The following is a 13,864-nucleotide window of genomic DNA, read 5'->3' as shown; positions in this document are numbered from 1 at the left end:
TGACTCAGTGAAAAATCGTACCATGGCCCAGTTTACTTAAAAATAAGATTAATAAAATCAGCAGCTTAGTTCTTGAGATGGGTAAAATGTACGACAGGTACATTCCAAGCCAACCAAACTAATCAATGCTGTAAAGCAATACTTTGCACTTAGCAATATTCTTAAGAAATTTACTCATTTACTTACAAATTCACTGTTAAGAATTGGCACCATCTCAAGTAGTATTTGAGATCCAATAATCCTATCTTATTTTCGATACCATACCTACTGGTGGTGGTAAAGTCTCAACCACAACAACAGCTCTTATCCAAGACACTCAGCACCTTGATTGGTTCAGCAAACACTTTTCTGATACGTGACAATCCTTATCAAGGGCATCAGTGAACAGGCAGTCAACACAGGCAAGACCCTGACCTGGTTACACTTCACTTATCAGGAAGTTGGTTATCTGGTGACACCAAGTCTCCACAGAACCCAACGAGAATTAAGCAGGGGAGTTTAGGAGCAGTCAAAATATATGTTGAAGTTCATGTACTAAAGTGCATACACTTTACTTACATAAGAGGCCGTGAGGTCCTTACTCAAACTCTAGTTGTTCTTATTTTAAGCACAATTTTGGTGACCAATTTCTCAGGCATCAGATATGAGAGGAAAATTAGGAAGTCTAAGAAAGCTAAAAATGCAGACACAGATACAACAGTAGAAAAAGAAAGATGACACCCAAAGGTGAAACACAAAAACTACAGAACTGGAGGGTTATGTAGCTGAGAAACAATAATTCTATATATTTGAGTTGAGATACAATACAGGAATTAATGTTTATAATGATGACCTTGGGTCATCAAAACAAAGACAAAAAACAGGTTAAACAACTTTAGGTCTAACAAGGTTCAAGAAAATAAATGACACATTTTATAAAACGAATCAATTAAAAATTAAGTGTTATATGCACAGTCAACTTTCTACTATTTGTAAAATAAACTTTTTTGAAATATATCATTCCCAAATAACAAGAGGCATTCTGACTCTAAGCTACTAATCATCGTCAGACATTAACCAGTTCCTGTGACTACAGGTCTCACCACAATTATGATTCACATCCATTATGAAACAAAGCCTGGGCCCTCTGGTCATTAGCTTATTGGTGGTAATACTATTCAAATATACTATACCATAGACACCATAACCCAGGATATTAGAACAGGCTACCTACCAGTCTTTAACAGACCTCTATAGAGCTTCACTACCGTACTGTTTTCAGGGTTCCTGGTATAAACCTGGTTCATATGTGAGGCTATTTTACGACGTTTTTATGACACTTTAGTAGCTATATGTTGTAGGATTTCGAGAGTAGCACAGTACAGTGAAAGAACATTCCTGGGTGATGGATACACACAGCCCTAGGATTGAATCCCTGCCTTGTGAACTATAACTGTACGGCTGTACCACCTTATTTATGCTCAGAGACTCATTTTCTTCATTTGGAAAATGGGGAAAATATCTTCTAATTTCTATGCTTCTTGTGCAGAATAAATCAGACGATGTACATAAAGTGCCAACATAAGTTTTTAGAAAATGGCTATTGGGATTATCAGACACAGAAAGGAAATGATCTTAATCCACACTAGGACAAATTTTGTGAAATTGTGTGCTGTATTAATAACACACACACACAAATGTCTAAAGGGAAAAGTGCCTTATACTTTTAAGTCACAGTAGAAGCCCTCTGACTCATAGGTTCGTTCATGGAAAAGTAGGTCAAAGTGAGGACTCATTAAAAAAGTATACACATCGGGCTTCCCTGGTGGCGCAGTGGCTGAGAACCTGCCTGCCAATGCAGGGGACACAGGTTCGAGCCCTGGTCTGGGAAGGTCCCACATGCCGCGGAGCAGCTAAGCCCGTGCGCCACAGCTGCTGAGCCTGTGCTCTAGAGCCCGCGAGCCACAACTACTGAGCCTGTGCGCTGCAACTACTGAAGCCTGCGCGCCTAGAGCCCATGCTCCTCAACAAGAGAGGCCACTGCAATGAGAGGCCCGCGCACCGCAACGAGGGGTAGCCCCCGCTCGTTGCCAACTGGAGAGAGCTCACATGCAGCAGCGAAGACCCAATGCAGCCAAAAATAAATAAATAAATTTATATTAAAAAAAAAAGTATACACATATACTCTAAAGATATTAACTTAGCAACTAATGCAAATATTCTGACACAGAGCCAGGTTTTCTTGCTAAGTAGAGGCTCACTCACTGGAGCTCTGCACTGATCTCCTTAAATAAACAATACCTAGACTGCAATGTCTGCAATTGCCAGAGTCAGTCACTTTAAAGTAATACAGGGACAGAAAAGACATTTGGAAAGCAATTCCTTCCAGATTTTTATGATTCCCGCCCCCCGCCCCGCATCTTTATGGTTTACTTGCTCAAACTAATTCAATAGCAATTTCATTAAAAAAACCTCTCCTTTATGGAGCCTTGCTAAAACATTAAAATTAGCTTGCATAAGAACAAAAACACTTTCTGTGCTCATATTTTATTAATTTATGCAATAATCAAATAAATTACCTAGCAATAATATAAATGGGTTTTGGAATAAACACAACTAGCTTTTGCTAAACACACACCTCAACTGAAAGTAAAAGTGCCCAGTTATAGTAGAGGACTACTAATTCCTAATTGTCTAAGTGCTGGTATGCGTCAATGGGTTTTATACAAGAGAATCTTGATTAATTTAGCAAGTCAGTTAATTCAATGACAACTGCCAAAGAAATTAATACCAGCGTCACTATGGTTTGTCATAATCTGACTTCTGATTCCAAGTCATAAATTGATATTTAAAAATATATAATGGTTAAAACTTTTGAGGTTGGTACTGTAAGAGTTAGGTCCCATCCACATCTCCAAAATTTCTGAATGTAATTATAATATTTCTGTTTTGCAACTCAAAGTAGATCACAATACTACCTTTCATGCTTAAATACTATAGTTTATATTCTGTTACTATTAATATAACATCTTTCTAGACTTAATTTTTCTTTTACAAGTGTTTTTCAAACTTTTTTTTTGTGATACAAATACTCACCACCACTCCCCCCCAACACCTTAAACAAAACACTCCCAGAACTGTAACATATAAAACAATGAATGCAGAGCTGCTCTGAAATAGGGCCTAACTCCCCTCTCTACTCCCAGGGCAATCTCTGAAGCCCTTCTGCACAACTCTATAGCTTCTTGGGTCAAAGACTGAAAACTTGGTTCTTTTAAACAATAATCAAAAATATTAAAACAGGGCTTCCCTGGTGGCGCAGTGGTTGAGAGTCCGCCTGCTGATGCAGGGGACACAGGTTCGTGACCCAGTCTGGGAAGATCCCACATGCCGTGGAGCGGCTGGGCCCGTGAGCCATGGCCGCTGAGCCTGCGCGTCCGGAGCCTGTGCCCCTCAACGGGAGAGGCCACAACAGTGAGAGGCCCGCGTACCACAAAAAAAAAAAAAAAAAAAAAAAAAAATATATATATATATATATATATATATATATATATTAAAACAAAAAAGTTACAGAACTTAATAAAAGGCTATAACTTAGCTAATTAGAATATTCAGTTAACCAAAACAATTTAGGATTCTTATCAGTTGTTTATCACCTTTTTTAAAAAGAAGCAATCTGGTGGCATTTTAGACTTTTAGCAATAGAAGCAGACGTCAGTCAAAGGCCTTCTCTGACTACTGTTATCTTCTACTCGCCAGACATCCTGTCACCATATTACCCCTTCTTACTCATTTAATTATCAATTTCTAAAATTGATTTGTGTACTAGTTTACTATCTGTTCCTCATTGCCCCAATAGACTAAGTCCCCCCAACTTCATGAGAGCAGAGAGCTAGTCTGTCTTCTTTACCAGCCCTTACAACAGTGCCTGCCAAATTGAAGAGGTCCAGGAAGCGTTTGTTGAATAAACGAATGAATGAATGAATGAACGAACGAACAAATCAACTCCTGCACCAGTATGGCTCCTCCCTTTTCATGATCCTCAACCATGAATACATTGATTTTGTGAGTGCTTTGGAAGTTTAAGTGGGAATTCCTGGTGAGAGTGATTGGATACTGGGCAGGTAGATGGAAGCAGTGAAGGTAACTATGGCAGATAACCACAGAACAAAGAGATACAGGCATTTAATTCTCCTAAGGAAAAAAAAAAAAAGACTCTAATACAGTGACTGCCCCCTAGACTAGAGAATTTATTTGCAAAATTATTATGAGCCACCGCTCTCCCCCGACAAACACTTCTGTTAAATAGACTGCTTCACTGGGAGGAGAGTACATGTGGAGACAGGGGTTTCAACCATATAGTAATTTCTGTTAATAGGATGTGTGCTTATGTGGTATGTGCATAGTTTTCAATGAACAGTTAATTTAATATTTCAATTCATTAAACTGAAATTTAATTAAACTAATTAAAATTAATTTAATTAATGTTGCAACAGATTCCAGTATTTAACCATTTAGAGCTATACTACACATAAAATAAATTCAAATCATATTATAGAACTGATTAGAGAAATATCTAGTCAAAAATACTGATATTTAAAATTCTGTGATCTAGTTAATAAGGCATAAAAATCAAATCAGAAATTTTAGACACCTAAAGCATTCTGAAATTTTATGCTCAAGAATATAATATAAAATGGGGGAAAAAACTTTAGATAAAAGAATATCCACAAAGAAATAAATATCCATGAAAGAAATATCACAAACAAAATTCCATCCACAAATATAAAGAAACATGTATATCACTGGCATTTGCAATTTATAATAAATTTGACTGAGCAGGTGAAATACCCATAATTCAGCAGAGTTATATGTAAAACACATTTTTTTATAAATGATGCCTTTTTATAAACCAGAGGTTCTGGCTGCATGTTAGGTCAGCTTGTAAGAATAAGGATGGCCACTGCAACTGGGCGGCACCCATGGTAGCATGATGTAAAGCTTATCAATTGTAGGCAAGAGAGGAGAGGATTTCTTTATATAAAACAAAGCAGTACTTCATTTTCAAATTACTGATATATTTTCTATTAATGAAAAATGACCTGCTACAGCTCCTGCTGACAGTATGAAAGAGTTTAGGTTGCCTCTCTTGAAGGATAATTTTAGGACCACATATCTTCACAACTTGCCTGGTGCAAAAACTCTCAATAGAAATTCTTGAGGGATGTCATCATTAGGTCACAAAAACCCTAAATCATCAGGATTTAAAGAATAGTAATAGTAGCATCTGTTTACTATATACCAATCACTGTTCTAAACCTTTACATACATTATCTAATTTAATCCCTTCAATACCCCATTACACAATATAGACTGCAGTATTAAAATCTAGATGGACAGACACATCTTACTTAGACATTTCTTTAGGTTTTACTATTTTTGACTAAGTTTGTATGTTATTTGATATACCAGGGCAAGTCAAGACCTAGCCATTACCTCTCATGCCACGTAGCACAGAACCCATTTTCTCTGCCAGGTATCACCTGGTTTGCATCATTCACCTTGCTGAGACACTGTTTAGCTTCTGACTACCTGCAGTAGAGGTGTGCTGGAGCCAGACTGCACCAGCTTGTGAAAGCTGACTGTGCACTCATATTTCCAACTCCACATTCGATGACATCACACAGGTAACTTAACATTGGCCGTGGTGGAACTATTTCATACCACAGAAATCGGCAAATCAAGGCCTTTTATTTATTGGAGAGCTGGCTGTTAAGTATCTACTCACATATCACTGATCTGAGAACGTGTATTCAGGTGAGTTTGTCAGGTCCTATTCAGATTCAGGTAGAAGGAGCTCCTGTCTCCTAAATGGGTAAGCCCAGTTATCAAGAAGACCTTTAGGTATCCAGAGCTCTCGGGAAAGAGGCAACCCATTCTTGTAACTGCTCTCTTAGAACTAGAGCAGACTCTTTCCTTACTCATATCTATGGTGTGACTCATTCTTAAACATCACAAACTTCTTCATCACTGTAATTCATCTTATCTAAGATGCCGTTGATTATGAGTCACCATAATTTATGTACTATTAAGAATTTTTAAATTGCCAATTAAATTGCATCAACTATAAGATGCATCCTGTTGTCAGAAATATTAAAATCTAAAAAAAGTGTACATTAAAAATTGGTGGAAAAAATTCATTTCTATCTTGATGACTATTGTTTTCCAATCTCAGAGTCTTAGTTCCACCTCTCTTTTCACTCTTTATATTCTACTCCCAGGTCTCCCACCTTAGTGGTTTTCATAAGGCATATTTATATTCACAATTATCTTTATCTACACAGACTATAAACAGAATGAATTCTGCTCAGGAAAAATTATAATCCAGAGAGCAGATGCAAAATAGTAAGAAAAGAAAATGATAAAGCATCAGAATTTGCTAAAGTAAGAGAAAGGAACATGAAGAAACAGAAAGCAGAGGTTTCTCTGAGAAGCAGATGGAGACTGTGGAAAAGAAGAGGCAAAAAAGTTACACGTAAAATGGCCTGAGCAGCATGTATTATTCCAAAGCTGGTTTTAATTTTATGGCATGAAATGCCTTATTAATAGGATGGACATTCAAATCTTCCCCAAAACTGATCTCACTGCTTTGAGAAGACATGGATCTGGCCTAACTTGACTAATATGACATGACATGAACTTGGCCTAACTTGACTAACTAGCATGATGAAGAGAAATAAACATATTTTCTGTCTTTTCAAAAAATCACCAATTAAAGTCCAGTAATACTTTTGAGGTATTTCAACTTTTATGCACACGCTTAAAGCACTTAGAAATGATTCTACTTACTCTCCATCCACTTCCGGTCTTTTACATACACAGGGAAACTTGCCACCAAAATCTATATAAAGATCATTCTCCACAATATGAAAGATTCGTCCAATGACTAGTTTATCCTTGGCAGGTCCCATCTGTGTAAGAGGAGAATGTCTCAGCATAGACGCGAAGGATTCCACATCTTTTGGAGAGCCCTAAACATGAAAAGAGATATTTATATGCAAATAGTTCAATGCTAAGGTATAATATGGTAGGTACAGTAATGCCTTACGGGGGAAATTTTTAAAAGTCAATTTGCTGTATATTTATGTTTTGTAGCAATAATAAAAATACTGAAATGGAATTTTGCTTTAAAAAGCCTGGGACGCTCTTCAACTTCCTTTTCCTTCCTTTCCTTCTTGAAGAGGAGCCAGGGAAAAGCAGGCATCTGTGCTTGGTGGGGGATGGCGCAGATGTGGTGGCCCAGGGTGGAATCTGGAATGTGAGCGGGATAAGGAGCCCCCTTAGACAAAGCCTCAGGCCTGGGGCAAGGAGAGGGTAGGGAGGGGATTGTGCGAGGAGGGCATCCAAGAAGGCAATTGGCTTCAGTCCTAGTACTGACCATCTGCAAAATAAAAAATGCCTTCGAATACTGGTTTAATGAAAGTGACTATGCTTTAATACAAATTTAAGTGAGCATTAAGATAAAAATGATTAAGGGTCCTTTAATTAGCAGTCTGAACACGAGCTCTTGTTATGTAATATTTTCAAATGACTTGACTTTATCATTTTAATGTTGTATTTTAACATTATAATTTTCTTCTTTTTCCTAAAGTAAAATTTTAAAGGAAAGACAGCTTTAATTGTTTTGTGCTACTCACTTTCTAGTTGTTTGACGTACTGAATTTCCTTGAGGTAGGGCTGAACATATGATGCAAGCCGATTACTTTTTTTTTTTAACTTACCAAAATTTTTTCCAAACACATGCTTTTTCAGAAATCCACGAATACAGATTTGTGCCTTCTACTCATCTTTAATTTGTGTGTGGTGTGGTGTGTGCGCACTTCGGTTCAAACTAAGGGAAGCTGAGTTTCTGTTTGTGAGAGCTCATCACAGAAGAATATTAACAATCTGATCTGCCTATGTATACCCTGTATCTGGAATGAATTTTACATTTGTTATTTAAGGGAGAATTACTAAGAGTTTGATAATACACTTACTTTAAAAACTACAAAACCATATTTATGACAATGTTAAGGCATGGGATACTCCAAGGATTAGAAAATAATCAAATGCCCAGCCAGGAGCTTACTAAGCAGAAGAATACATGTCAAACTAAAAATTTAGCCACTGCTCAACTCTAGCTGCAGTTGCAGTTCAAGTCCAGTGTTGCCACATCTTTTGATTTTCCAAGAAAAGCCAGAAATCCATGTATTAATGTAAAATTTCCAATTTTAAGTGTTTATACATTGAAAAAAAGTCTTTCATTTTATAAATCAGAGCACATTTTGACCTATGAACCAAAAGTTTATGACCTCTGCTTCAAGAAAAAGAAAGTCAAATCATCTGACAGATGCCAAGTCCCTTAGATGCTGGAGGGAGGGTATGGTGATAGATTTGTTTCAGTGGGTTGAAACCCAATGGGAAGGAATCCTTAGCACATAAGGGTTGATCTAAACCAAAGACAAGTCAGTAGACCTAGATGCCAAATAAAGCTGAAAAGGTAGCCAGGAATATTACACTTTGAGCCATAATACTAGTTTTATGATTCTACACAGTATAATATTTAATTCCTTAAACAAGCACCTTGAAAATAGTTCTTTTGCAGACAGCCAAGCATGAAACACATCTTATAGGCTCAACACAGAAACAGCTATGAATTGTCCTCTTGATGCAAAGAGAGTAATACGAAGTACGCTGTCAGAGACAAGTGCAGCTACTATAACCCTCTGCTGGGAACCACTACACCATCCAGAGCAGCTGGGAAGAGCACTGTTCCAGGCAAGGCCAGACAGGTTATCAGCTTGGGGGTCTCATTCTGCTTGCAACCTGGGAAGGTCCTTCTCATTTTTCCCTATAACCTGCTTTCCCATTACTCCACTTCTGTGGTTGATATCTATTCTTCTTCTTCTTCATCTGTTTTTTTTGGGGGGGAACGGGGGGCAGGTAGACTTTCAATTAAAGCCATGATGTCATTAAAACAGCAGAAGATGAGAGGAAGATACAATAGTAGATCTAATACTTGAATACATATTGAAGATAATTCAGCCATCACTAGGGCCTCTTCCTAAAACAACAATCTCCTTTACAACTGTGAAGGGCTGAGATTAGTATGATAGTAAATGGTATTTCCCTCTAGGTTTTAGAAAATAGAGTGTTCTTGACTATTTAATAAGATCTCTTGAGATTTTTAGTAAATGTGTTGTAAAATATTTACTACATTATTAACTTTATAAAATTATGAATAATTATTTTTAAAGGAGATTTTAAAATCAAGTAAAATAGAATGCTATTGCTTTTTGTTCCATTATTTTTGCCTTCACTTTGTTATACTTTACAATGGAAGTCAATGTGTTTCAGTGAGTGAAATGATTTTACCACAAGTATGACACCTTGATCAATACCTGAATTTGCTTTTAAATTGTATGCTTGCTATACTTTTTGGAAACTATAACAAATAATTAGATAAAGCCCTCCTTCAAAAAACATGGTCTAGAATCATCTCTGAATTCCTCATTTACTTGTCAAATGGTTTCTAAAAATATTAAATGTAGCACAACCCATGATGACAACCAACACTGTTAGCTCCTCTCATGCTGTTGCAGACCGCAAAGACTCCAGGCACACTGTCACCTTCTGGGTGTATCATAGATCTCAGTGTCTAATCCTGGTTATGGAAAATGTTGCTACAAAGTTCATTCATAAAGTTGTCATAGGTAAAGCAGGTGCCTTAGGGTTGACTGCTTCCTTTAGGAATTGGTCATAAATCTCAGATTTCCTAAGTATTCCTGTTACTCTGCTGTACTGTTTTTTCCCTTTGAAGCCTGAAAGTTGAATAGCACTGCCCAGATAGAACAGGGGAAGGTAATGAATTACAGATATAGGGAACAGTTCCACTTTCATTCATTCGTTCACCAAATATGTGTTGAATACCGAGTGCCTGTCATGTACCCCAGACTCCGTTCTAGCCTTGATATGAAAATATATGAAACAGTTAAACGAACGTGACAAGACATTAGGGTCCAAAAATTGCTGAAAATAATTGCTACCCTCATTCAGGTTGTAAAGAGTCCTATACCAAAGGCTAAGTGGGTTAGACATTATCCTATAAGCAGTGGGAAATCAAAAGAAGTTTCTCATTAATGGGGTGACAGTACTTGTTCTTTGTTTTAAAAAAAAACTTTGGCAGCAGTATGCAAAATGGACCAGAGAAAGGGGGGAAAAATGGAAAGGGGGCAAACTGTTGAGAAGCTCCTCCAGTAACTAGGACAGAGATGATAAAGGGCCTACACTGAAGCAGTGGCCATAGGGAAGAAGGGATACAGAGCTATTTACCAAATAGTACAGCAAAGACTTGATACCCAATTGGCTGTAGAAAGCAAGGGAAAAGGGGAGCCACTGACGAGGTGGGAGAGCAGTGCAGCAGGAGTAAGAGAGTAAGTTAGTTTCACACTTATTAGGTTTCTGATACCCATAAAATTTTAGGGAACACTGTCTATCTGGTAGGTAGTTAAAAATAATAGTGCACTTTTTTTTTTTTTTTGCCACACCACACGACTTGTGGGATCTCAGTTCCCCGACCAGGTATTGAACCCAGGCCACGGCAGTGAAAGCACCAAATCCTAACCACTAGACCACCAGGGAACCCCCACGGTGCACATATTCATATACATACTTACATAAATTTACACATATGTTTACAGTAATATTATATAGATACAAATTCCTCAAAAGAAATATATCAAATGCTAACTGTAAAAATTTACATATAGAACTTTTTTCTTTATATTATTTATATTAGAAAATCTAGAACACAAAGAATATGTAGTACTTAAAATTTTTTAATATATAAAGCCTATGTACATATGTATGTATGTATAAAACTATCATGCAGGGACTTACTTGGTGGCACAGTGGTTAAGAATCCACCTGCCAATGCAGGGGACATGAGTCCGAGCCCTGGTCCGGAAAGATCCCACATGCCGTGGAGCAACTAAGCCCATGTGCCACAACTACTGAGCCTGCACTCTAGAGCCCGCGAGCTACAACTACTGAAGACCGCACACCTAGAGCCCGAGCTCCACAACAAGAGAAGCCACCGCAATGAGAAGCCCACGCACCGCAACGAAGAGTAGCCCCTGCTGGCCACAACTAGAGAAAGCCCACATGTAAAGCTTTACGAGCTTTACAATGGTGTGTTAGTTTCTGCTTTATAACAAAGTGATTCAGCTATACATATACATATATCCCCATATCTCCTCCCTCTTGCATCTCCCTCCCATTCCCCATATCCCACCCCTCTAGGTGGTCACAAAGCACAGAGCTGATCTCCCTGTGCTATGCGGCTGCTTCCCACTAGCTATCTAGTTTACATTTGGGAGTGTATATATGTCCACGCCACTCTCCCACTTCGTTCCCGCTTATCTTTCCCCCTCCCCATCTTTCCCCCTCCCCAAGCTTTATAAAGCATCGTAAAGCTTTATACTCCAATAAAGATGTTAAAAAAAGACATCAGAATGAAATAAATGTTTATTACAAAAAAAAAGACTCCCTTCTATTAACTGTGCTGCAACAACTTCAGTCTCCTCAACTCTAACCAGTACATGTTATGCTCATAACAATGCTCTTTTAGTAAAATTAATGGATTAGTGGCTCAAGATGGCACAGTGAGCACTTACATCTCTCTCCCCCTCCTGAAATTTCATTCAGTGAGGGTAAAAGAATGAATGAAAAAATGACAAACCCTCAGTATTAAAGAGAAGAAAATGGAGACAAAAAGTATATAAGAGATTTCAACAACTTTTTAGTGGATTGAAAACATGTAGAAGGGTGGTAACTAGTGAAGCAGAGTGAAGGAAACTGCAGCTAAAAACACATGCAGTATGAAAATAAGTCAATCTATTCTGAAGAATCCCATAAAGGTGCTGGACTCCATTAGGCCAGGAATTATAGAAAGCTGGAATGAGAAGAGAGCCTGAAAACAAAGGGAATAATTAAAGGAATACAGGCAGGGAAGGCAATTTTCTGTCAAGCACAGAACACCTGGCAAAAAGGCCAAGTGCACAATACCTAATAATAAGGCATTTATCGCCCTGGCAAAATAAATACAATAAACTTTTCTTCTCTTCTCTAAAAAACATAATAATAATTGAATAAATTGTCTAGAGAAATAAGTTAGGAGGGTTGGTTATTCAGCAATAGGTAACTTAGCCCATCAGGAAAGAAAAGAATCGAAATGACAGGTCACAGAGCAATTAGTAAGGCCTGGAGTAGGAGGGCGGGCTCCTAAAGGCTCTGAAGTCAGACCACATGGTTCACATCCTGGCGGTACCACTTACCAGCTCTGTGGTTGGGGCAATGCACTTAGATTCTCTGTGCTGCTGTTTACTCACCTATAAAATGGGGTTAATAATTATACCTATTTTACAGGGTTGTTGTGAGGATTAAATAAACACATGACTATATGTAAAGCTCTCAAACTGTGCCTCTGATGGGGCAAACACCTCCTAAAATGTAGCTTTAAACAAAAAATTAATCAATTTCTTATAGACCCAGTCACCATCAAGTTTTATGGATAATCCTAGTAGTTTTCAAACAGAACAATTTTGCCTGCCCTCCCTCTCCCCACCCCCCAAATCCCCCCTCTGCCCCGGGGACATCTGTCAATGCCTGAACACATGTTTGATTCCCATGACTGGGGATGTTACTGGAATGCACTGGGTAGGGGCCGGGGATGCTGTTAAACACTCTACAATGCACAGGGCAGCTCCCACAGCAAAGAATTATCTGGTCCGAAGTGTCACCAGTGCCAAGACTGAAAAACCCTGCACTCAGCAGACCTAGGAGCACACGGCAGGCCAGGTATAGGAGCAATGTCAGTTGCATTTAGGGAGATCTAGGATAGAAGGCAAGACAAAAGATTAAGGGAGTGAGATCCTAAGAACGGCTGCCAAGTAGTTCCAGACTGAGTATGAAGAAAGGTAGACCCAGAGAAAAAGCTGATAGACTAGTAGATAAAGGTGGGATTCCGGATATGGAGAAGGTGAAGAGCGTAAAACTGTGGTCCAAGAGGGCTCAGGAGTTTGAGAACTTGAAGATATCGCTCCAAGTGATAATGAATTTGTATACATACAAATTATGGTATATCTGCAAGTAAAAGAAAGTAGAAATGAAGGTCTAAGAATATGATACGTAGGGCTTCCCTGGTGGCGCGGTGGTTGAGAGTCTGCCTGCCGATGCAGGGGACTCGGGTTCGTGCCCCGGTCCGGGAAGATCCCACATGCCGCGGAGCGGCTGGGACCGTGAGCCATGGCCACTGAGCCTGCGCGTCTGGAGCCTGTGCTCCGCAACGAGAGAGGCCACAACACGGAGAGGCCCGCGTACCACAAAAAAACAAAAGAAACAAACAAAAAAAAAGAATATGATACTTAGAATACGATGTGCATCTCTGTTGCCCAAGTGTTAGTTAGCAAAGTCATCGATGTACATGCTGAAGTCCATGAAGATGGCAAGTAAGAAGGGGAAAAGAGAAAAGCTGTGAGTCAAATGCTGAAGAAAAAAACTCAAAGAATTGAGAAGATTTCTATCAAGGAATCTTTCCTTAAATATTTCTAACACAACAGTGGTCTGAAATGGTAGAGAAGCAAGAACCAAAATGACTCCTTTTCTTCTCAAACCCATCTGAGAAGTAGTGTTATCAAGAGAAATTGAGGAAGAAAGCAAGAAACACTTGTGAGAAGCTTAAAGGGAGACTGTGCACAGAAAGATTTAGGAGACTTGGGACCAAGGAATACAAACCTAGAGAGCAGGCTGAAGGAAAGAAGGCAAGTAATATGAAAGAACAGTTATC

At 38.5% G+C, this 13,864-nt stretch overlaps 1 protein-coding gene across 2 annotated transcripts in view; it reads right to left on the bottom strand.

Annotated features, from left to right (window-relative positions):
- The window catches only part of MRPS28 (mitochondrial ribosomal protein S28), a 100,454-nt gene that overhangs the window by 78,213 nt on the left and 8,377 nt on the right, over positions 1-13,864 (bottom strand). For both annotated transcript variants that reach the window (XM_082600723.1, XM_082600724.1), the window contains exon 2: positions 6,829-7,010. In XM_082600723.1, the coding sequence (XP_082456849.1) occupies positions 6,829-7,010 (182 nt within the window). The remainder of the gene's footprint in view (positions 1-6,828; positions 7,011-13,864) is intronic.

The sequence above is a fragment of the Mesoplodon mirus genome (assembly GCF_964341445.2).
Source record: "Mesoplodon mirus genome assembly, chromosome: 16".
Lineage (NCBI taxonomy): Eukaryota > Metazoa > Chordata > Mammalia > Artiodactyla > Ziphiidae > Mesoplodon > Mesoplodon mirus.
The sequence above is the reverse complement of the archived record's forward strand: the minus strand, read 5'-3'. Positions and strand labels throughout refer to the sequence as shown.